Raw genomic sequence first — 23724 nt, forward strand, 5'->3', positions numbered from 1 at the left:
AAGTCCTGGGTTTACAGGATGCAGCAACAGGCGGATCGAGTCTCTCACGAGCCCAATGCCTCCGAGGCTCTTCTGCCTACCTCTGCCGAGGCCGTGACCCCGGCTAACTGGGCCACCACAGAAGCCCAGCCAGTGCTAACGCGACTCTATATTTCACACACTCTGTCCACCTGGAACTCGCGCATGTTCGAGTTTGGTGCGGTTCTCTTCCTGGCTTCGATCTTCCCGGGCACTTTGCTCTATGCATCCATCTACGCCCTCGTTCGGGCCCTGTCGGCCGTCGTGCTATCATCCTGGCTGGGTGCGCGGGTCGATCAGTCGGATCGATTAGTGGCATTGAGGCATTCAATTGGTAGGGCGATGAGAATTATCATATGAGATGAGATATAGGTATACCAAATGGGCTAATTCTTTCTTCCAGTCTGGCAACGAGTCCCGGTTGCGGCATCCTGTCTGTGCTTTCTTGCCCTTCTGATGCCCATGGACTCCTGGGTTATGACTACTGGATTGTTCGTCCTGGTCGGCTTGCTGGCCTGTATGGAGAAACTGGCGGCAGCAGCTAATACAGTGGCTGTGGAACGAGACTGGGTATGCCCCAAGGCGATATGCTTGGACTTGCCGCAAGAAGAATGTAGACTTACTCGCTTCATTTGATGATTAGGCCATTGTGATCTCGGACAGCATCAATGCTCCCCGGCAAGGTGAGCAAGACTCGAACATTCTCGGCATTATCTTCGGCTATCTGACTTTAATCTGTGACTACAGACTTGAATGCATCTATGAGGCGGATTGATCTTTTCTGCAAGCTTGTTGCGCCAGTGTTCATTTCCTTAATCGAAAGCTTGTCGACTCGGGTTGCTATCTGGACGGTCTTTGGTGTGAACACTGCGTCTGTGTTGATCGAGTATGTAGCCATTGCGCAGGTATGTAGCCTTGGTTTTTACGACAATTGGTTTTCTGTTGATACCAGGGCTTTGACACTTCTACTGGCTCCAGGTTTACCGATCGGTCCCTGCCTTGACACGGACACCGGCTTTTTCTAACGAAGATGAGGAAAGCCATTCATCTGACGACCACACATCCCGGAGTGTAGCCAGCTACTTACAGAACACTATAGCCCCCTGGCAGGAGTACATTGCAAACCCTGTGTTCCTTGCGTCCTTTGCGTTGAGCTTGCTCTATCTCACAGTCCTCTCCTTCGCAGCAACGATGACCACCTATTTATTGCACACGGGTTTCACCCCGATACAGGTCAGCTGCATGCGCATCGGCTCGGTAGCAGCAGAATTGTCCGGTACTTGGACAGCACCCGTCATCATGAATCGCATCGGGCCCATTCGATCCGGGTTGTGGTTCCTGAACTGGCAGTTTTGCTGCGTGGCCGCCGCATCTGCAGCCTTTGCTTTCTGGGACTCCAACTCGCGGCTAGTTGCGGGCAGCTTGATTACCGGGGTGGCCCTGAGTCGTATTGGGCTCTGGGGCTTCGACCTCTCGGTCCAGTTTCTTGTACAAGACGTAAGTCTTATTCTAAAACCGCCCATGGCTATCACTTCCCACCAATGCTAACAAGGCCCGATTTTCCATACAGAACATCGAGGAGCATGCCCGGGCACGCTTCTCGGCAACTGAAATGGCTCTGCAGAATATCTTCGAGATGCTGTCTTTTGCGTCGACGATTGTGTTCCCGCGGCCGGAACAGTTCCAGTACCCAGTTCTGATCAGTTCGGGGGCCGTGGCCGTGGCTGCAGTCTGTTTCGCAGCTTATGTGCGTAAGGAACGAGGGCATCTGCTGCATCGATCTCGGTGTTTAGGAGGCGATAAAGTGTTGTATCAAGAAATCCGACCAGAGGCATGAGCCACTGTTCTACCGGGCGAATCTATACTGTGTTATACATCCAAGGAATGTTCCCGCAGTTGATCTATAGAAATGCATGCCCAACTGCATTCTTATGGATTAAGCTTGCATTCGGTATCCACTCACTGTGCTCTAGGCATGCACGATCATCGTAGATCTGAACCTTTGATGCCATCTATACTTGGAAAGCTGCCACGCAGCCCAAAACTATCCCGTCTATCCCAAAGACGATGAACCTCCGAAGAGATATACTTGCAGAAAATACCAACTTGCACCTAAATCCACGTCCAACACGTGTCCAAGCATCTGGCAGATCCAAAATCGCGCTTTCCAAGTGCGCCTCTCCAAGTGTGCCTCTCCTGGTGGGTCCCGAGAATAACCCGAGCTCATCAAATCCTCGCCCGCTGTCGCCATTGCGGGGAAACGAGCCACCCGTTCACTTCTGCCGTAAGTCACTTCCAGGGAACTCATCGACTATGCCTCTGTGCTTCTGCCGACTCGGGCCTTGTTTGTTCCATCATGGAGGTACGACGAGCCACCTTTCTATCCTTGATCCTTTTGATGTCTGTGCAGATCGCATCTCGGAACTAACATGAACTCGCTGCGCAGGTTCCCAAAGCCCGGGGAGCAGGCAGGTCAGGCCCGCGCCGACGGACAGGCTGCCTGACTTGCAGGGCTCGAAAAGTCCGCTGCGATGAATCCAAACCCAGCTGCTCCAACTGCGATCGCCTGCGTCTGCGATGTGTTTACAAGCCGCCCATCGCCCTCGACTCGTGGGCGTCTTCATCTCGCCCGTCGAGCGAGTCGACCATACCGGCGCCCACTGCGTCTCCGGCTGCCCCAGCACCGGCAATGGGCCGTGTTCCGGCGGCAGCGGCAGCAGCCGCCGCCGCAGCCACGACGGCATCGCAGCGCTCGCCCGATCTCAACTTCTTCAACACTGTGCTCCGTTCTGATGAGCACAGCCAGACCATTTCAGCGCCGACAAACCCACTCCAACGACTCAATACAGACCCAAACTCATACCCGATGGATCTAGGAGGGGCGTTCGACATGCTGGGGTTCATGGGCGGGATTACTTCGGAGCTGGAGCAGAAACACCTCGATCTAACAAGCGGCCTTGCCGCAGAATTTACTGCCAGCCCGTCGTCGCATTCAATACCCGCAGGGATTGCCTCAAACGGTGTAGAAGAGACTGCTCTTGCTGTGAACCGACACACGCCGCTCAGTCCCGCCAGCGTCTCAGACGCAGCGACTACGCGCGGCAGCTGGTCGGATGCGGGCACATCGTATGAAGACCAACTGCTGCAGCAGTTTCTCGTCATGGAGCCACCTGCGGCCATCTTCGCGCCTGTCGCAATGGAGTGGAAGTATGTGCGGCCGGCAATTGTCGCTCACGCGCGGGAATTCAGCCCGCTTTTGAATGCTGTGTATTGCTACGTGGATATTCATACTGCTATGGCAGAGCGAAAGCGATGGCGCTGGGCGCCTACGTATTATCGGGTGTCGAGCTCGGAGATGCAGGCGTGTCTTCTGGGGGAGGTGGCGGAGTCGACATTGGTCAAGGTCTTTGCGGCCGTATTTCTTTTGATGCTATCCGAGGTGAGTTCTTTGTGTTTTGTTTCTGAGTGCTGGTATGAAGGATGATCTGACTTATTTGTAAGGTTTTCTCCTCGCCTGAGCTATGTGCTCCGGGGACGTCGTATCTGCATTCTGCGTATCTCCTCTTGCAGCGGTTTCACGGACGTACTCGATCCTGGACAGGGCTCGGACATCTCCTGGTATCCTGGATCTCACTACTTGATGTCAAGTCGTTGATTGCAGGCCGGGAAGGTGACCCACTGATCGAGCTGGGCAACCCACCGGAGAATGGGACAGCGGCCAAGCCCTTTGAGATACATAGTCCTCGCACACCCCGTATGGCAGTTTCAGCAGACGATAAAAAGCTGGAGGAAGGTACCGAGGACACCTTCCACAGTCCGGGCTATCTTGTATACGAAGCCATCGTCGGGCCGGCATTCCGATTCTACGTGCAAGCACAGCAGATTGTACGGCGTATAGTGTGCATTGATCTGCACCACCGCAGCCGCGGCACGCTCAGCGACGAGTTCGAGGTGCTCCAGATCGCACACAAAGTCGGCGCAGACCTCGAGATGCTCTGGCACCGACGACCTCCCGTGATCGACGTGTATGAACGGCCAGAGGCCCTGATCGATACACTATGCACGCCCGTCGCTGTAGAGGTCTGCCGCACTTTTCGCCAGTACGTGGCCAACTTCCTGGCCAATTTCATTTACCTGCACCGCGTCGCCTTTGCCATCTACCCGCGCACCGACCGCGTCAACGGCGCCGTCGACCAGATCATCCAGCTCGCCACCGTTGAGTCAGCCGGTGCTGCGGTCACCTCTGCCCGTCACCTACCAGTCAGTTTCCTGTGGCCTCTGTTCGTGGCGGGCCTGGAAGGTTCACACGAGCAGCGTCAGTGGATCATTCATGAGATGCAGCGCATGGCCGCAGCGCCCGAGTCTGACGACCCGGCGGCATCACCGGACCGTCATCCGACTGCCGACAAGGTGCTATTGTTGTTAGAGGAGATGACTCGTCGCCAGGATGCATCGCGCACATGGGCAGATTCGCGATGTGTGCGGCGGGAGTTGTTCTCGGACTTTTATGTCATGATTTGAAAATGCGCGATCTCGGATATATGTATGAGATGGAGTGTCTATATTAAAGAACTGTTAGGCGGCGTTGTTCATTTCTTGTTAATTTGTTCCTGCGTGGCGTGTCCATGAGTTATTTCGATCGACAGATATCCCAGTGCCCCTCTGACGTCAATGTATCCAGAACCCTACGAGGTTTAAAAGAACATCATGTACTGAAATAGAGAGTGAGATAGGCAGTAAAAAGACAGTAGGAGAAAGAAAGCAGTAGATAATACAAGAAAATGAAATTTAAAGTTATTCTTGAGCAGCTCACTTTAGTACCATCCTACACTCGTCTCACACCACACTCTTCTTATCGCCTCTTCATCCGAGTCCCGGCACGTCTTCACCAACGACCTAGCCAGCTCCCTCCCCTAGATCCACAGATCAGGTATGGCTTCCCACTATACACTCAGAGAGATAGAGATAGAGATATACAAAGACTGATCGACCTTCCAAAGCTCAGTATATCGCTCGCATGACTCAGACAAATTGACCACTGCCTCACACCCCCCAGGTCTCGGGATTCACACCATGAATCCAGCCGAAGAGCTCACCGAGCCTGGCAGAGTCTCACTGATCCAGCGGCTAGAAAAGACCATCAAGTTACGATACGTGGATTCTACCGCTTGGGCATGTCTCTGGCTTGCGGACCTCGAGGCTCTCGAGTCTCTGGTGCACAAGGCTGAGGCGGGCGACTCGGTCACTATAGGTATTCTACTGAGCTCAATAGCCACGCGAACAGCTAAATCATGTAGGTTTCTACAAAAGGAAAAGCTTGATGGCCGGCTTTGATGACTTATAGGTGCTAATCTTTGTCTTCTGTGCTTCTTTAGGGGCTGCCTGTACTCTACAGAATGAGTCAAGGAATCGGAGTGCTGAGAATTCCCTTGGATCGGCCGCTGAACACTCTAGTTCTTCTTCTTACTTTGAATTCTTAAAAAAGATGGTATGCTCTTACTCTCACTTTTCTTCTCTTCCACCTTCTCATATACACCCTCTCTATACCTAGCTAACAACTAACTATAAGTGTCTCAACCGAGATGACAACAAATGCATCATAACCAAAGCAAGCATGTCCCTCGAAGTCGTGCACCTCTATAAAATTACCGAGTGGGCCGACGACCAGCGCCTATTCTGGGCAACTATCAAGCTCTTCTGGGGCGAATCGCGAGCAAAGATCTGGCAAGACGCCACTATCACCACCACTACCACCACCACTACTACCAACATCAACACCACAAATAATCCCTTGCAAAGCAGTGAAACCCCCTCAAATCTGGTCTGTTTAATGAGCTCTGTACTTTCCCTCTGGCGCAGCGCCTGCTTCGCCCTGAAACCGCTTCGAGTGACGCCCGACCAGAGGGTCCTGCAGGCGCAGTTCTGCTGGCTGAGGCCTGCTTCATACAGGAACCTTGTGTCCACCACCGAAATGCCGCGTCTCCAACCTGACTTTGAATCTGGAACCCAGCAGGCGGGTCTCTGGGAGTGTGTGGGTGACCGCAGAATCCGGACTGGCGATGTTATCGATATCCGCACTGATGATCCACAGAAGCGCCCACTTCCTTCGCTTGATCTTTTACAAATGCAGTGGACTCTGGCTAGGATCCTGGCGCTGAGTGGGGCTTTGGGTGCACCGGTTAGAGAGGAGCTGCATGGGAAGGTCGAGTAGGTGGGTTGTTATGTTGTATGTATAATGATATCAGGATACGAGAATAAAGCAAAACAAAACAAAGCAATCCTCTATTTTCTCATGGAATCATTAAATACAAGCACATACCGTCAGGCCATCACTCAAAACTGCTTGACAACACGCTGAAACTGAGGCGGCTGGCGCGAGAACTTCTCCGGGTGATCGCGGGCGCCCTCCTTCCAGTAATCAAACTCCATCCACGCATTCTCAGGCATCTGGGCTTCGGTGGCTTCCAGGAACTGGCCGAGATCGGGACACAGCGGGATGACGCCGGTCTCGAGAACATACTGGTCCCAGAGTTTGAGGAGCTGGTTGAGTTTGTCCGGGTGGGCGTCAGCCAGATCGTGGATCTCGCCGGGATCTTTGACGAGGTTGTAGAGTTGCCAGCGCTCAGGGCCCTTGGGTTTGGGAATGAAGACGATCTTCCAGTCTGCGCAGCGTAGCGCCGCCCGCCCGCATGTCTCCCAACCCTGGATGAAGTCGCGCGGGTGGATGCGCTCGGCGGTGCCGACGGCCCAGGAGTGCATGCTGCGCCCGCGCATCGGCACTACCTCGCGGCCCTGGTATGTCGGCGCCGGGTGCTGCACGCCGGCCATCTCCAGGATCGACGGCGCCAGGTCCATGACGGTGGCGAATTGGTCGGTGATGCCGCCGCGTGCGCTGGTGGCGTCCCCTGGGGCCAGCGGGATCGAGGACGGGAAGCGGCAGGTAAAGGGCACGCGCACGCCACCCTCGGTTGTGTATGCCTTGTACAGACGGCCCGGGGCGGTGGCAGCTTGGGCCCAGCGCGGGCCGTACCAAATGAACGAGTTGCCGTTGCCCAGGTTTTCCAGGCTGTTGTCATAGTATTTCTGGAGGTGTGGCATCACCCCATTCTGCACCATCGGGTACGCCTCGTAGGCAGCACCCTCGGCGCCGTTGTCCGACATGAAGCACACAAAGGTGTTGTCCAGCTCGTCGATCGACCGCAGGTACTCGACGACCTTGCCGACGTTGGCGTCGATGCACTCCACCATGCCTGCAAACACCTCCATCGCCGTTGCAGACATCTTCTGCTCCTCGGGCGAGTACTCTTCCCACGGTTTGACCTCCTCAGCGACCACCGGGTGCGGCTCCACATCTTCGCGCACCATCCCCAGCTCCTTCAGGCGCTGCAGTCGCTTCTGGCGCAGCACATCAGGACCCTCGTCGTATACTCCGCGGTAATGGTCGATGTACTCGCGCGGCGCCTGCAGCGGCCAGTGCGGCGCCGTGAAGGGCAGATACCCAAAGAAGGGACGGTCCCCGTCGCCATCAGGCCCAGCACTACCACCGCTCTCCTTCCACTCGCGCAGATACTGCACCATCTTGTCGCCATAGCCGTCGGACGAGTACCAGCCCTCGGGCAGACGGCGCACATACTGGCTGTCCTCCATGTGCAGCGCGATATAGCTGGCCTCAATGAACGTGGGGATCTGGTCTTGGTCTCGCAGCTGTGGCTCGTACGCGTAGTGGTTGGAGCACGCCGGCAAGTGGGCAAACGACCGCTCGAACCCACGCTTGTGCGGTGACCTCTCCGGCGTCAGGCCCAGATGCCATTTGCCCGACATCACCGTGTGGTAGCCGGCATCGCGCAGCAGCTCCGGCAGGGCGACAACCCGCTCGTTCAGGTACCCCTCGTACCCGGGCATGCCACGTTGCGGTGCTGTGCTCATGGCGGAACCCTTGGGCCCGTTCTGGCCGGAGATGTTGGTCCATTCGATGAGGTTACCCAGCCCTGCGATGTGGTGGTCTGTGCCTGTCATGATCATAGCGCGCGTGGGACTATAGAGATGCGACATCAGATAAAATTCTATGTAATAGGACTTGTTTGCTTGAGAAGCTGGTTTACTTACGAGCATGCCGCTGCCGCGTGGAAATCAGTGAACCGTAGGCCTTCCTTGGCGATTTGGTCGATGTTGGGAGTGCGAATCTCGCCGCCGAAACAGCCCACGTCGGAGAAGCCGAGGTCATCGGCGACAACGACGAGGAAGTTTGGGCGTTTGGGGGCCATGGTCTACGTGATCAAGAAGTGAACCAAGGTGTATACAATAGGAGAAGAGAAATAGCGAAAGAAAGACGAGAAGAAACAAGCTGAGCAAAAGAGGGGGAGGGGAATGAGGGGCAAAGATAGTCTTATAGCTGCACCGATCGGCCATGCAGCTGTACCTTGCAACAATGTTCATTCAAGCAGCTCTGACACCATCGCCCTGGCATGTTTCGTGCTCGGCCGTCGGCTGGAAAGTGTGGGGAACCCCACAGTTACAGGGGTGTTTAGTATGAGATGAGTATGAGTTAATGTTAGTATCAATATCACTATCACTATCACTATCAAGATTGATATTCAAAATATTATTAGAATGAATATTTAGCAAGGTATGTGAATGGCACTATCATAATATTTACAATTTACTCCATCCATGGGCTAATCTATAAATATCAAAACGTGGGATCGCTTGCGTCGGCCCTCGGCAGTCCATGACATAACACTTGCCGATCCGGAGATCAACCGGAACCAGCAACTTCTCAATTTTGGAGGTTTCTCAGCTGAGCGTGGTATAATCCCCTCTCTCGCAATTATGTCGAAAAATGGAATCCCCAGTTCACATATATCAGCCCCTCGTCCCCAGCGAGCCTCCCCTTCCTCATCCCTCTCCCCCGACCCCTTCATCTCAAATTGGCGCGTCCGACTATCCAGCTGGTGGAAGTATACCTCTACCTCGTCTGCTACGTCGTACTCGCAGCTGCCGCAGTATCCGACCGACTCCGACCGATACCAGGTCCAGCAGTCTCCGACATTGGCGTGCGACAACGACGACAGTGACAACGGACCCGTCATGGATGCGCCGTGGCTGTCGGCGGCCCGGTGGCGCACGTTCTGGCTGGCTACAGTGCTGTGCTGCGGTGGGGCGCTGTTTGGGTATGACTCGGGGGTGATTGGTATGTTTCTGTTTCTTTTCTGTTGATGCTGCTGCCTCTTCTCTATACGATATTGGTGCATTGCCATTAGGAGCATGGCAAGCTAATAGCTTCCATAGGCGGCGTCCTCACTTTCAACTCATTCCAAGATTCCTTTGCATTCACACAAGCCCAGAAGACACGAGTCAGCGCCATTGCCGTGGGCATTCAACAGGCGGGGGCCTTGGCCGGATGTTTCCTGGTGTGGCCGGTGACGAACCGGTGGGGACGACGGGCGGCGATGATGGTGTGCTCGGTAGTATTCTGCATTGGGGTGGTGCTGGAGGTGGTTGACACGCACTCACTGCCGGCATTCTATATCGGGCGCGTGGTCTGCGGGCTTGGAATCGGCGGGTCGGCGACCGTGATCCCGATCTACATGTCGGAGATGAGCCCGAAGGAGGTCCGCGGGCAGCTGGGTAGCTGCTACCAGCTGACCTACACAATAGGCATCCTAGTCTCGTACTGGATTGACTACGGCGTCAAGAGCATGCCGGCCACCGCGCGCCAATGGCAACTCCCCATCGGGCTGCAGCTCGTGCCGGGTGCACTGATGGGGCTGGGTATGTTCTCGCTGGACGAGAGCGTGCGCTGGCTCCTGGGCCGCGGCGATAACGCCGGCGCCTGGCGCAGCCTCGTCTGGATCCGGGCCGGCGAGCACCCGGCCGTGCACGCTGAGTTCGCCGACATGCAGCGCGGGCTCGAGGATGAACGCCACGCCACAGCAGACTTCCGGCCGCGAGAGTTGCTCGAACGGCCGAACCTGCACCGGCTGCTTATTGCTGGCGGCCTCTTCCTCGCACAGCAGTCGACCGGCTCGACGGCGCTGGCATACTTCGGCCCCCAGTTCTTCTCGATGCTCGTCGGGCCTGGCGACAAGAACCTACTGCTAACCGGCATCTTCGGCGCCGTAAAAGTCATCGCCTGTCTCCTCTTCGTGGTCTTCATGTCCGACCGGTTCGGACGTCGCCCGCTGCTAGCCGGTGGTGCGGCGTTCATGGCCGCATGCATGATCGCCATCGCAGCAGTACTGAAAACGCACCCGCCGCCCGCCGACGGCAGCGTATCGTCCGCAGGGATCGCGACCGTCGCCCTAATCTACCTGGACATCATGGCGTACAATTTCAGCTGGGGCCCGCTACCGTGGCCGTGCACGAGCGAGATCTTCCCGACGCGCATCCGCGAGCCGGGCGTGGCGTTCGGCGTCGGATCGCAGTGGCTCTTCAATTTCGTGTGGAGCTTCTCTACGCCCTATATCAATGCCGGGATTGGCTGGGGCACGTTTTTGCTGTTCGGCGTGCTGGATCTGCTGATTCTCGCATTTACGGGTCTGTTTCTCAAGGAGACTGCTGGCAAGTCTCTCGAAGAAATTAATGAGTTGTTTGACGGCGTGGATGTGGATTCTGAGCATGGATGGAAGGCTGATGGTGGCTTGCCTGATCATCGGCTTTCCTCTGAACATGAAAATACCCCTCGCTATAAGGATGCGACGGAGACAGATCAGTTCGATGTAAAGTCGGACTCGGTCAAGAATGCCGCGACGCATGTCGAGTCGACCGCTGGGCGGGCTTGACTTTGGATTGTTGTGGTCATGCATGGAAACCTTGGAACACTACTTGGGTCAAGGTAGAATATCATATAAACCGGATATACAACTTTTGATTAAAAGAACCTGTTTTGTAGAACACCAGAGCATAGAACGAATGTGACATTGCATCTGGGCTCGTGTCATTCATCGGGCGGAATAAGATATGTGAAAAGAGACCGGCCTGAATGACAGCAACAATCCCTCGAGATGAAGGTAGCAAAAAGTAGGCAGGGACACTACAAAATGGCTTGTCCACAAGCCTCGCTGGACTCAACGCCAAACACCCTCCAGCTCGGCCATCGACTGGATCGCACATCGTAACACACAACACAAAAGGTTTTTGAGAAGTCCACCATCAACGCCACGATCCCCGCTGTCCAACACAAAGACCAACAAAACTAACAAGATCGAGGAAAGTCCGTATCTCATCAGAAGATCCAATCACACATTGATTAGGTCTTCAAAGGTGTCGTCCGCCGAAAAGGCATACGACGACTCAGAGACAAGCGACGCCTCGGAGTCGCGGCGCAGTTGCTGTTCAAAAGCCTCGGCAGCCGCAGCAGCCGCCGGCTCCAGCTGCAGCGGGTCATCGAAGCCGAACGAGAGCGTCGTGGGAGCCACGGGGGCCGCAGTGGTCGGGGGGGAGCGACATCCGACGGCGAAGCGGGGACTACGTCGACGGGCATCTCCACAGGGGGTGGTGGGTCCACGGGGCCGGGCGGCAGCGGGCCGTCGGTGTCAGTGATCTTCTTAACCATCTGCGCGAGATGAAGCTTGATGGGCTCGTCGCCGCACTGGGCGTGTTTCAGCACCTCGTTCTTTAGACCAAGGATCTCGGAGCGCAGCCGCGTAATCTCCGCGACCAGCCGCTCCTTTTTCTCCGACTGTTCCTTATACCGGTACTCGAGCTGCTGCGTGTGCTCCTTTTTCTTCTGGCGGCATTTGCTGGCGGCCAGCCGGTTGCGCTCGAGGAATTTTGCCCGCTTGGCCCGCTCTTGCTGCGGCTCGTTGTCGTCGTCGAGGCCGGGGCTAAGACTCGCGGCGGCGGTCTTGTATTCCCGTGCTCGTCGTCGCTTGCCGGCGCTCTCGAGCTCCATCCCGGACAGATCCCGCGCGTTCTGGTCGTCGTAGGGTGGTGGGGTTGGTTGCCCATTGCGGACCTGTGTATTCTTGAGATCGCGCTCCAGCGCCGAGTTGGCGAAGCTGGCTGCGTCGGTCTTGGTATCCCAGCTGCCCGTTCCCATTGGGGACATCGAGCCCAGGCCCCAGAGCTGCTCGTCGTCCGGCATTGAAAGTCCCAGAAAGTCCCCCGCAAAAGCGCTGGAGACCAACGGTGATGGATCTCCGGGGATAGAGTCCGACGATGGGAGCCCGGCAGGCAGGAGGGGGTTGATGTTCCCGGTCGACATGACAGGAAATTTCGCAATTGCAGAAGAGAAGTGCCTGCCGTCTCCAAATTTTACAGTTCAGGAATGAGAGGGAGAGAAGACGAAGAAGAGAGAGAGAAAAGAAGTTATCCCAGTCGAAGATGGGCCTGTGTGGGAGAGGGAAAGAGAACCACGGTCGATCCCCGGTGCCTGGAGAAGTGTAAGCCCAGGTGCAGTCGACGAGAGAGCCACGGTCGGACAAGACCTCCAGCGGTCCAGCAGATCCGAGCGAATGGCAAATTCCGAACAAAAAGTACAAGCAAGCTTTGGTGTCACCGTGGGACAACGCTCGAACAATCGGTGCCCATCGGCCCTGGGGAGAGAGTTGACATCACTACAGCCAAGAGAAGAGCCAGAAACATGGCGGGATCTGAAGCCGCCCACTCATCAAGTTGCTGGTGGACCAGGGGTGAAACGACAGGGTTCTCAGGTACTTGTTACTTTATTACTTGGTCACTTGGCTAAGAGCATACAACTTCTAGAATACACATTCCTCCCCAATCGGAATCACGTATAGTTCATCTATCGCAGCTGGCGGCTCACATTGCGCCAGTTCTCAAGGAGTAACTCCGCCACCCGTTGCTCTTCGATCTCTCGTTCCACCTTACTCTGCGGTACACCCTCTCGCACTTCTTGCCCCTCGGTCCCCAGGAGCAGCGGTCCAAACACCCGCCCCAGTCCATCTATACTCGGGATGCCCGCCACCAAAGGCCGGGCTCGACTGCCGGACGGTTGCTGGCTCTCCATCAGACGTTCTGTTTCCTGCAGCAGCCCCATAAGAAGTCCGAACACCGCACAGATGAGTGCACACTGCATCTCGCTCGCCAGTGCCGTGATCGCCAGAGCGATGAGTTGCACTCGAGCCGCGGTCGGTGGAGATAGCCCCGCGAGGCAGGCCGGTGGGCGAGGGAAGGAGTTGTCCGGGAAATGAGCCAAGTAGATCCCCTTCAAGGTCTGGTAGAGGCGGACAGACCCGAGGATTCCACCCGGCAGCCCCGCTAACAGGGCCTTGAGCACCCAACCAACACTGAGCACTGGGGCCGAGTCCGCGGTCGAGTCTCCCTGAAAGTGTGGTATGGCAATCACGCGCATGGTTATGGCGATCCTAGCTTCATCCTTCTCCACCGACAACACCTGGCTGGCGAAATGGTTGTACAGACGGGTGGCGGCCTTGACGTCTCCAGGCTCAACAAATAGTTCGGCATTGTTGGCACCTGCAGGAACCCGGGATCAGTTTACGCCATGACGTCGGACGGGGCCAACAAACCAAATTTGCGCAAAAACATCACCGTCGCCACAATACATGCGGGCAGTTGCAATGCAGACGGCGCCAGGTCTGATGGCAGCATGAGGAAGCTATGCCCTCCCAGGCGAGCCAAGGTTTCTACGGTCTTTCCTTTCAAGGAACTCATGGGACTAGGGCGACGCGTAAGGTGGGCAAATGTCTTGGTTCGTCGCAGCTTGCGCTCTGGATGTGAAGTCACCCCCAGGTTCAGATTAGACTTGACCGGACGGACCCGGCTCAACAATCGAAGTCGGCGACGAGGTACGTTGTCTTCGTCGGAGCTGCGAGTTTTGTCCTCGGCTGGACCGAATGATCAGCTCAAACCGATATACTCAAATAAAAGAAAAAGCTTACATGGAGTGGCTAACGGGTCATCAGCCGATATCGAGAGCTGGAGGCTTAATCGAGCTGCCAGCTCATTAAAAGTGACAATCGCCTTGCATGGATCGAGCCGGGTCATTCGGCTACTTCGACTGATTTGACTGTTGCCCGAGCTCGTTCGATGGCTAGAAACTCCATGGGAGGCACTGCGAGATTTCGAAGACGAATGATGGGCGGATGCGTTCTCACGTTGGCTATAACCGCTATGCCCCTGCGACGCCTCGGAACTCTTTTGGCTCTCTCTGACAGACGGCTGATGGCTTTGGTCCCCACTGTATTTGGAAGACGCTGGCGCGGCCAGTGAGGGCTCGGCATGCTTTCCATCAGAGAACGGGTCTGAACCCCCCGAAGAATGCGCAATCTCGTGCGTGAAGTTCAAGATCCCTGGCCAGAACCAATCTTCTTGGACTTCCTGGATAGGCATCGCAGTGCGCTGCGAGGGGTGCCGACAGACAGTCACGGTGGTACGATTCGACCCATGGGAGCGAACGCTCTGGGAGCTGACCTGCCGGTTCTCATTCTGGCCACCTGTCTCAGCAGTCGACGAATGTTTGGACGCAGCAGCAGAATCTTTCTTGGCGGGACCAGCTGGTATCTCTTCGTTGTTGGTAGGCTCTCCATTGTTGGTAGGTTGCGACTCAGCATGATCTGGGATTTCCGAGACGGAGCCTCGATCCTCAGATTTGCTCGAGCGAAAGCGAGATACGAGGCCACTCAGGCCTTGAGAGCCGCGCTGAGATCGAGACAACTCGCTCTGGCCGTCATCGGTCTTGAGTGGAACAGAGCCAGACTCAACTGAGGCATGGCTCTCTGGCTGCGCTCGTGCGCTGGAGTCCGTCGACTTCTTCTCATGAACACGGAGAGCCACATCCTTCGTTTCAAGTTGTTCGATCTGAACAGCTTCCGGCTCTCTTATCGTTGCAATCGGCTCCGGCTGGGTCTTCAAAGGGACTGCATCCGACTGGGACTGGGACCGACTCAGTCGCGACCAAGCATGCCGCGATCGAGAGGGCTTGGGGGTTCCTGATTTGGACGGTCGAAAAATGGATCGAAACAGTGCCATGGCGTTGTGAATCCTTAAGACTCGAAATCTGAAAGATAACTTGCAGGAAAAGATACCCAAGAGGCGAGAGGACACTGGGTTTGGCATCGCCTAGGCAGGCGAGACTCGAGTCTCACGGAAGCTGCCACCCTCAGCCAAGGTCCACCTGCCAAGGTGGAAGACCTGAAAGCTTTGAAGTCAGTAAGTCGCTGGTGCATCCCGAAGGACGTCGCTAGGATTTAGTCACAAAGAAAATATACAAAAGAAGAGTGGAAGATGCTGGAAGAATAAACATTCAAGGAAATCTATTTCTCTCCATCCCAGCGCCAGTGCTCGATAGTCGGGGAAAGAAGCCCAGAGCACTAATTTTAGTGACCGTGTCATTACCTTTGTACATTCATCAAGCCCGGTGAAATCAAAAAAAAAGGAGTAAAAGATAAAAGGGTTGGACCCGTCCGTTTCTCGGGTTGGATCCCAGGGACATAAAACACATATCGAACCACAAGAATAAAACAAAAAAACGCCGGTACCATGCAAAATTGGATATGTATAGCGTCGACAACAGCGTGTAGGCGTCACCAGGGGATCGATCATGCTTCGTCATTTTCTCCCTCCAGGAGAATATAGTGCAGGATATCACTCAGGGTGAGCACGCCTTTGAGCCTGAAGTATTCGTCCACGACCACCAGGCGGTGGACTCGGGATTTGCGAATGGTGTCGAAGATGGTATCAAGTCCGTCGGTTAGCGAACAGGTATAGATGCCCGGGAAATCCTGCACCGATGAGTTAGTTCAGCGTCCAAAAGATTCAATCAAAGTGGCTCGTCACTTACTGCGGAGCGCTTTTTCAACGCCTCGCCCACTGTGAGACTCAGATCGTCGTAGACGCCTCCCTTGATCAAAGTGATGACATCGACCGCCTCGAATACATTGTAGACGACACCTGGAGCGACAGAAACAGACTTAGTATTGGGGCCTCCCACAATCTGGACCGCAGAGACTGATCCACCTACCCTCTGAATTCAAGATCGGCACGCTGGATATGCTGCGCTCGACCAGAATATGAATGACATCGATGACGGGCGTGTCCATGGACGCAGTCGCGATGTTATCGTACGTCCCCAACAGAAGCTCTCCCAACGGGCGACGTAACTTTTGTGTATCGCTGACATTGACGGCGACAAATTTCAGGATGCGGTATTGCGTCACGACGCTGAGGACATGGGGTCGCTCGGTCTGGCTATCACTGGTGACGAGGGGGATTCGACGCGCGCGAGACTCGAGCATGCGCCGACAGGCATCGTAGAGAGTTCGCTCGGGATCGATGGAAATGGTCTCGGGCGGAGCGACACCTAATGCCTTCTCGACCTCTATGTGGACGGCATCGCAGTCAGCTTCCCGCTCGACGTGATTGTATCCCTGTAGGGTGCGGGGAGAAGGAGGAGGAGGGGGGGGGGATGCAGTGCAGTCTCACGCACCTCGTAGACTATCCAGCCGAAACTGGTCGATCTGGTTCAACGCGGCGGGGTTCTGGAAATAGTACTGGATAACATTGATATAGTCGGAGGTGGTCAGCAGACCAGCGAACTTGGAGGCCTTGGAGTCCCACAACGGGGCTGAAACGATGCCTGTACATCCCGATGGCCCCCGGGCTACTAGTCAGCCGGTGAATCCGCGGGAGAGGAGTGGGAGGAGAGACGCCGTTGAGGCATTCCAAGACTTGCCATTCTGGATGAGGATATTCAGACTCTCTTTGACGGACAGGGAGGTATCGAAGATGATCAAGCGAAAGCTCATGGGGAGGACATCGTAGCTGTTGCGGACTTTCAGGAAGTTGCGAATGGCACGCTGTTCGATGCTGCGTCAGTCAAGATCTGGATGGCAGGTCCGGTGACCCAGTGATGCCGAGGCTGCGACGGGGGGAGGTTTGACAGTCCCGGTGATCCCCGCCCCTTGATTGCCTTCTATATAAAGGGAGTAGTTATCCCCTGCAAAGGCTCCCAAAAGCAAGCAAGAGAGGGACGCGGGGGGTCAAACGAAAAGAGAGGAGAGAAAGAAAGAAAGAAATCCAACACAAAAGACGGAAAAGGGAAAGGATCTCACCAGGCCATGTCGCTCTTCCCGATCGATTGCTCTCTCCGCCATTGGGTCGCAGGGCGCAGGCGCGTGACCAGAAGAAGAGGTGAAGAATGGGGTGAGGTCGTTCGTCATGATGTGGTGGGGGTGGGTGGAGTCGCGGAACCATCAAAATCCCCGAGACTCGGCTTGAGGCGGATTGCCTGGTCTGTCCACTTGCATTCTTTTTGCTTGGACATCGTATGTATTCCTGGGGTACCTTCTGGTCGCTACTATTGAGATTTAATCCTGGTCGAATCAGCGTTGGTTAAAAAAATCTATGGACGCATTGAATACTAACGGTCATTTTCTCTCTTTTTGTTCATATCTTGTTTGACAAAATCCTATAAAATAAAAAGGAAACAAGAAGAGAGTTATTAGTGAACTCATAGTGTATATAAGGCTATGAAAAGTCACTAGGAGACTATTGTGAAACCAGACTGGCAGGGTCTAGAGAGCTTGAATTAGATAGGAAAATAAGGAAGATCCTGAGGTCGTTGAACATGAAAATCAAATCAAATCAAATAGGACATAAAATACAATGTAAAAAGAGAGATAGTAGAATGGATGGAAAGGTGCGAGGTGGTTGTGGAGGTATACTTGGGAATACTTTGGTATCTTGTACACTAAACAACGCCATACTGATACACACTGCTACCTTGCCCAGGAACAACCCCGGTCCTCGTATAATAGAAGGCGAAAATAAAGCAAAATAAAGCAAAATCAATGTAATGCTGGCTCCCTAAACCCAAGGAAACCCCCCAACGCCACCGCAGGTTCATGCATTGCGTCAAATGCAAGGTATCATCATGGAGTAGGAACCCTACTCGAAAACCAGGGGGAAAAATTGAAAACGAGGCATGAAAACTATAAATAGCATTCGCCAAAAGGTAGAGACTTCAGATGTGCCCGTGGAGTCGGAACCGGTAGATGCAGGTCTGATTCGCACCCCAGTTGGATTTCATACGGAAAGCAACCTTGTCAACGCGGATGGTGGGCACGTCGATGACAGTGTTGAGCTGGAATGTCTGAGCATAATGAGGCTTGTGGATGTCATATACCATCTTCCCAATCCGATAGAAATTTGGCCCAAGGACCGAGTCATCTGAGTAGGCGCTTTCCGGGTCAGAGGCGTAGGAAATCCGCAAGGCACTTATCACCACATCATGGAGTGAGCTTTCACCAGGGATGTTAAAGCCGCCGAGTCCTTCGTCTCGGGATGAGGGGCGCTCGATGGGCCGCAATGACCCTGAGAACCAGCCCGAGGGTTTGGTGGAGGGGCTGTTTTGCGATTCAAGGGGGACAATGCGATACCGAGCCCACAATTCGATTTCCTTGGGTGCAACTCCTGGGTTTAGTGTAGCGCCTGATGGGATGTGCTCGACCACGACCTCTTCCGGCACGATGGCCTTTTCAAGCAGAACCGATAGCTGAGACATTCCGTCGCGAGGAACACTGCACCAGCAATCACCAACATCCTCCCAAGGAGTCAGGGCTGCTGCAGGAGGCTGTGGACTTCGAAAATTATCCCCCAACCTAAACATCTTGATGAAAGCCCGTGCAGACCAGTGGCGTCTCGAGCCCGCCGTTGGTGTAGTATTGTCGGGGTCCACAATTGCCCCCAAGGCCCTTGACAGGAAATTCACTTTGTAGATGGGCTTTCGGGGCATATCGATGGGGTCTGTGATGTACGTAGGAGCCGGGTCATGCGCATGGTCTGACCGAACAGAACTCAACTCACGCGACAGGGCCGAGACTTGATTGTTGATCTTCGACACCTGGCTTCGAAGGCCTTTGACGAGTTCAGAATCGGCCATATTCGGAGGAAAATCCAAAGAAGGCTCTCCAGAAGAGAGGGATGAGCCCAACTTCCACAAAAAACCACTTTGAATCGCAAGAAAAAGAAGCAAAGATAACAGCAAAGCAGCCCCAGCTCGAATCCACATAGTCCGGTTCGGCGCGACCACTGGCCCATCACGGCTTTCAGGTCGCACCGATTCCAACCATCGGTGAACCAGACCCTCCTTGGGGGACTTGGGGATAGGGCTGTCCAAAGGCGGCTCAGAGCGGAAAAATTGAGGGATGATTGTCCGCACCGGCGCGGTCCAAGTTTTGGGAGTAGCATTGGGCGTGGGCTCGGCCACTAGCTGAGGCTCATCTTCGTGTCCTGATGCCTCTTCTTCGACCTCTTCCTCTTCATCCTCCTCGTCGATGGCCTCCTGGACAATAGCCAAACCTGAAGGGCGTCGAGGCGGTGCGGTGATATTGCGTCCATGTTTTTCTCCGCGATATTTGCCAGGCCGGGTCCGTTGCAGGTTGTCTTCATGAATATCGCGTTCGAGGTTCCAGGACACTTCGGATGCGTTGTCAACAGAGCTATGGCGACCAGGGCTGCTCCCCAAGGGCATAGCCATATCATGGTTGGGTTCTCCAGCTCGTTGAAGCGGGGATGGATAGAGAGGTGAGTTTGACAGTGCCGACAGACGGCGCTGGAAGGGAGGTTGGGCGGCGGGACTGGAATCTGTGGAGACTGTACGTGGAATGGGGGGTGTAGGGGTTGCTTCGGACCGATCATTGCTATCCCCTGCTGCTGGGGAGACTGTAGCATTGCGAAGCGACTGCAGAAGCTGGGTCTGGTCCGGAGTCGGTTCCCGTTTGGAACGTTGACGGACTGGAGAAGCACTGTAGGGGGCAGGCCCTCGCCCAGAGCGTGTGGCTCTCTGAGGTTCATTATCTTTCTGCGCAGTTCTCTTGGTGGGGGTTGGATTCCTTTTTCGAACAGCCTCGAGGCCGGCATCAATGTTTCGGGCCATGTCATCGATATTCATAGTTGGTGACATGGCTTTCCTAGACAGGGCAGCTCGAGTATTACCGCCATAGTTTGATGAATGCCAGAGTTGAACACTTGGCAGTAGAGACTCAGATGTGTCCAGTAAAGGTTTCAATTGGTCCTCGGAGCGAGGAGTTGAATCTTTGGGACCGCCTCCCCGGCGTGTTGTGGCACGTTTGGGAGGCATCTCAAACGGCCGGCTCTGGGTTTCGAGTAATATAACTCGGTTCTCTTTTTCTTTTTGCCTCTACTAGTAATACGTCAGCGCATGTAACAAGGTTGAGCCAAAAAGAGACAGAGGCAGGACTAAAACAGGAGTCATGGGGGATATGAAAAGTTACAGTGAGAGGAAGAATGATCTCCGAAAAAGATGACCTGTCGACAAAGAAATAGGAAATGACTCCATAGGAGAGGTGATGGGCGCACAGATGCCATGGGAACGATCGCAAGTAGGAAAAACGTCCAGGGATACACCATATGTCAAAGACAATGCCCTCTAGGCCCCAAACGACCAGCACAGCAGCAAAAGGATGGAATCTGTCACATATTGCAGTGCAGATAGAACCCGGTCTCCACTGAGATTGGCTACTCCGGTAGGCAGAGCAGGTCTCAGTATGAGCGCATGAAGGAGACGTAGATCAACTGGACTTGTCCTGGTTGTATGAGACACAGGCTGAACTGTGTTTGGACATCTAAACACGCGATCAAGGCGATGCAGAGAAAAAAAAAGTCCAGAGATGGAGCCACGGGCATGGGTTACGAAGACAGAAATGACTTGGAAATAGGGGCAAAAAATAGAGACAGGCAAACACAAAAAGAATAGTTGCGTCCACACTTACTCGGGAGTTCAAAATGCCAGCGGGATGTCGCAACTGCGTGCCTGTAGATCGCGACACCGGAGATTCGAGACGCGCAGACGCGCCCGAACGTGACTGCGATGCTCGGGTGGATCCCAGCCAAGATTATACCATCCAAGTGAACTGGATGCTGGGTCTGATTGAAGAATCAACGGGGAGTTCTGTCTTGGTTGTGAACAGCAGAGATCTGAGGAGAGCAAGGAGAGGAGTTGGAGAGGAAGAAAAGCAGACTGGGAGGTGGAGCAGATGCGATCGTCGCGCAAGAAGAATCCCAACTCGACTCGACCAGCGCCCTCAAAGCAGGAATCCTGTATTCTTTGTCTCTCTTTTTCTTTTTGTTTTCTTTTTCTCCTGGCAATGAACCCTGGTTGACCTCTTGTCCACGTGTAGTTCTTTGTTTTTCTTTGTTGGGCGTGTGTTGCCTCGGACTGCTATTTTACATCTACTCAACATCGGCAAGAATATGGGCTGTTGGAAGATGCTGCCACTGCATTTACAGGTACTTTAGCAATGAACATATGGCCCGGCCACTCCAGATTCGCCTGCTAGGTCCACTCTAGACACAGAGGAAGAATACTATACAACGGTCGCAAAGAACGAGGGTGATAGCTAAAAAAAAAGCCCCCGATACAAACTATACTGGAAAATGTCAACTCATCTAGCATGTCCAGGCAGCCAAGGTGCCATCTTTGCGGCCTTCAACGAGATATCCATCCTTGAGTCGCACCCGCTCCACGGTCGCAGGGTATGGTCCTTCGTCGTCAATTCCAACGCCGGGGCCGCAGTCCCAGTGATGGCCGTCGGCCTTATCGTAGACCTTAACTACGTTCTCCCCGGCAGCTGCGACAATCCGTTTAGAGTCAAACATCATGCTGGTGATCGGCTTGTCATAGGCATAGGCGTCGTAGATGGATCCCATGCGCAGATCCCAAATCTGGAGCGCGTTAGATCAGAAAATTGAAACCAATCAACGAGACTATCGATAGCTTACCCGAATGCTGCGATCCAAACTACCCGTGACCAAGTGCACATCGTCGAATTGAAGGCAGGTAACCGGTCCGGTATGGCCCACCAGACTCCGGTGGACATGGCCACTCCGGAGATCCCAGAGACGCACCATGCCATCGGCTGTACCGCACGCCAAGGCAGCATCAAAACATTGCACAGCCCCGACAAAATCAGCGGATGCGTCCGGCAGACGGCCCGAAGGTCGCCAGCTTCCATCTCCGGTCAGTGACGACGAGGCCTGAGCTGCAGCCCACAGGACGTCCAGGGTTTGAACGCATCGCCCTGTGGCCAGATCCCATTGCCGTAACGTCTTGTCTGCAGAGCCGGAGATCAAGGTGTCGCCACGGAAGTGGAGTGCGGTCACTTCGTCGACGTGGGCCTCTAGCGAGAAGACATGGCAGTCACTGAGATCGGATGAGGGCGGCACGGGAGAGGTATGCTCGAGTGTTTCCTCTTGGTCGCGCTCGTGTCTGTTGAGCCGTCCGTCATGGGTCGTGGGGCGAGCACGGCTCAAATCCCACAGCCGAACTGTTGCATCCATGGATCCTGTCGCCACGATGTTATCCTCTACCTGCAAGCACCGAACAGAGGCATGATGGCCCTCCAGGAACCCCGAGCATCGCCCAACATTCATATCCCAAACCCGCACGGTGTCATCTAATGCTGCACTGACCATGGTGCCGAATGGATAGTCCAGGTCAATGGCGGTAACCATATCGGTGTGCGCTTCGATTTCTTTAATCAGAGAGCCCGCCGCAAAATGCTCGTGCAGAATTGGCATCGACCGTTTCCCTGGTGTCCGCTGTTAGCAGAGACTTGCATGCACAAAAGCGAGATGTTCATACGTATAGACCGGTGCCGTAAGCTCTTCGGGGAGGGAGATGGTAGCTTCTCATAGATCGATTCAGACATGAAAGAAGCATCCATGGCCGGGTCTCCCGAGGATCCGATCGAATCTTCCTGGCCTTCGGAGGACTTGGGGGTCGCGGCCGCAACGGAGGTGTCTGGTGTGTCTTCTTCTCGGATTTCCTCCAGCTTGATATCGAGTTCGGTGACTGTATTCCCCAAGTTAGACAGGACTTTTCTGCTATTGTCGAGAGTGTTGACCCACTGTCGTGTTCCAATGCTGCCTCATCCATTTCCAGGCCGGCCAACCGATCGAGCACAATTTTGCGCATGTTGTGTAAATTGGCGATCTTGTTGTCGATCTCGTAAATCTCGGCACTGCACATGTTCTTCCGAATGCCCATCATCTCTAATCGGCGACCCAGCGTTTTGCGCTCGTCCTTCAGCCCGGCCGGGCCCGGTGGTAAGGCGCCGCCCTTTTCACTGTCTTTCAGGAGCTTCGATCCCTTGGAGCGCCTGCGGTGCGATCGGCGGTGCTCATGTTCATCTTCAGGGAGCGAGGCCTGGAAGCCTTGGAACAGAGAGTAAGAGCTGGAATCCTCCGGCAGGTTGGCGAGGAGGTCGTCCGGGAGCGACGAGATAGCGCGGGACTGGATTTCGGAGGTCGACAGCTTCGAGCGCACAAGGTCGGTCGGAGTCGTCTGGGTCAAGGAAAAGACCTTGCGCTGTGCCGTCGGCCGGCGCAGCTCGCGGTGGATATCGGTCATGGCATGGTGGAAGTGCTGCGGGTGACTTTGGTCCGGTCCGATCAAGTGCCCTGCTGTTGACGTGACCTTTCGCCCGAACGCCTCGATATGCCGGGTCTGTCCTCACACCATCCAGGTCAGTCCGACAGAGTCCGAGGGGCAGGGTAGGGAAGGGAAAACGCTTACCGTGAGGCCGGTGCCCAAAAGGCCATCGCCCTCGGCATAATCTGAGAGACCGGACGGCGAATCGTCGCGGGGGCGTTCCATGAGACCAAGAGCGGGACTTGGGCTCCAAACTCGTGCAAAAGAAAAGGTGGATGGGATGGGGGGACAGGAGAGACAATCATGTGTTCACGCGATGATTTACCGCGTTC

At 54.8% G+C, this 23724-nt stretch overlaps 10 protein-coding genes across 10 annotated transcripts; 4 read left to right on the forward strand and 6 right to left on the reverse strand.

Moving 5' to 3' along the window:
- Positions 1–18: 18 nt before the first annotated feature.
- Positions 19–1855, forward strand: NUU61_004094 (putative iron-regulated transporter; the record flags this gene model as incomplete). Its single annotated transcript, XM_056654676.1, has 6 exons — positions 19–352; positions 422–588; positions 662–701; positions 766–923; positions 997–1515; positions 1589–1855. The coding sequence occupies 6 exons, from the start codon at positions 19–21 to the stop codon at positions 1853–1855; spliced, it is 1485 nt and encodes a 494-aa protein (XP_056512703.1).
- Positions 1856–2464: 609 nt separating this feature from the next.
- On the forward strand, positions 2465–4539 carry NUU61_004095 (Zn(II)2Cys6 transcription factor; the record flags this gene model as incomplete). The annotated part of the gene is made up of 2 exons (XM_056654677.1): positions 2465–3457; positions 3520–4539. Coding segments are annotated over 2 exons (2013 nt in total), but the record flags the coding sequence as incomplete, so codon positions are not given.
- A 552-nt stretch (positions 4540–5091) lies between these two features.
- On the forward strand, positions 5092–6229 carry NUU61_004096 (sugar transporter family protein; the record flags this gene model as incomplete). Its single annotated transcript, XM_056654678.1, has 2 exons — positions 5092–5259; positions 5588–6229. 2 exons carry the CDS (start codon positions 5092–5094, stop codon positions 6227–6229), a joined length of 810 nt encoding a protein of 269 aa, XP_056512705.1.
- A 122-nt stretch (positions 6230–6351) lies between these two features.
- On the reverse strand, positions 6352–8282 carry NUU61_004097 (arylsulfatase; the record flags this gene model as incomplete). The annotated part of the gene is made up of 2 exons (XM_056654679.1): positions 6352–8053; positions 8125–8282. 2 exons carry the CDS (start codon positions 8280–8282, stop codon positions 6352–6354), a joined length of 1860 nt encoding a protein of 619 aa, XP_056512706.1.
- A 565-nt stretch (positions 8283–8847) lies between these two features.
- NUU61_004098 (sugar porter family MFS transporter) lies at positions 8848–10799 on the forward strand (the record flags this gene model as incomplete). The annotated part of the gene is made up of 2 exons (XM_056654680.1): positions 8848–9208; positions 9307–10799. 2 exons carry the CDS (start codon positions 8848–8850, stop codon positions 10797–10799), a joined length of 1854 nt encoding a protein of 617 aa, XP_056512707.1.
- A 456-nt stretch (positions 10800–11255) lies between these two features.
- On the reverse strand, positions 11256–12223 carry atfB (bZIP transcription factor atfB; the record flags this gene model as incomplete). Its single annotated transcript, XM_056654681.1, has 2 exons — positions 11256–11390; positions 11465–12223. 2 exons carry the CDS (start codon positions 12221–12223, stop codon positions 11256–11258), a joined length of 894 nt encoding a protein of 297 aa, XP_056512708.1.
- A 540-nt stretch (positions 12224–12763) lies between these two features.
- NUU61_004100 (uncharacterized protein) lies at positions 12764–14970 on the reverse strand (the record flags this gene model as incomplete). Its single annotated transcript, XM_056654682.1, has 3 exons — positions 12764–13455; positions 13509–13826; positions 13881–14970. 3 exons carry the CDS (start codon positions 14968–14970, stop codon positions 12764–12766), a joined length of 2100 nt encoding a protein of 699 aa, XP_056512709.1.
- Positions 14971–15539: 569 nt separating this feature from the next.
- snf4 (AMP-activated serine/threonine-protein kinase regulatory subunit SNF4) lies at positions 15540–17159 on the reverse strand (the record flags this gene model as incomplete). Its single annotated transcript, XM_056654683.1, has 6 exons — positions 15540–15722; positions 15782–15891; positions 15962–16318; positions 16427–16600; positions 16673–16796; positions 17052–17159. The coding sequence occupies 6 exons, from the start codon at positions 17157–17159 to the stop codon at positions 15540–15542; spliced, it is 1056 nt and encodes a 351-aa protein (XP_056512710.1).
- Positions 17160–17962: 803 nt separating this feature from the next.
- Positions 17963–20080, reverse strand: NUU61_004102 (uncharacterized protein; the record flags this gene model as incomplete). Its single annotated transcript, XM_056654684.1, has 1 exon — positions 17963–20080. The coding sequence occupies one exon, from the start codon at positions 20078–20080 to the stop codon at positions 17963–17965; it is 2118 nt and encodes a 705-aa protein (XP_056512711.1).
- Positions 20081–21408: 1328 nt separating this feature from the next.
- On the reverse strand, positions 21409–23617 carry mdv1 (uncharacterized protein; the record flags this gene model as incomplete). The annotated part of the gene is made up of 5 exons (XM_056654685.1): positions 21409–21684; positions 21742–22550; positions 22604–22813; positions 22870–23467; positions 23537–23617. The coding sequence occupies 5 exons, from the start codon at positions 23615–23617 to the stop codon at positions 21409–21411; spliced, it is 1974 nt and encodes a 657-aa protein (XP_056512712.1).
- Between the last annotated feature and the right edge of the window lie 107 nt (positions 23618–23724).

Source organism: Penicillium alfredii (assembly GCF_028826965.1).
Source record: "Penicillium alfredii strain IBT 34128 chromosome Unknown utg000005l_segment0_segment0, whole genome shotgun sequence".
Classification (NCBI taxonomy): domain Eukaryota; kingdom Fungi; phylum Ascomycota; class Eurotiomycetes; order Eurotiales; family Aspergillaceae; genus Penicillium; species Penicillium alfredii.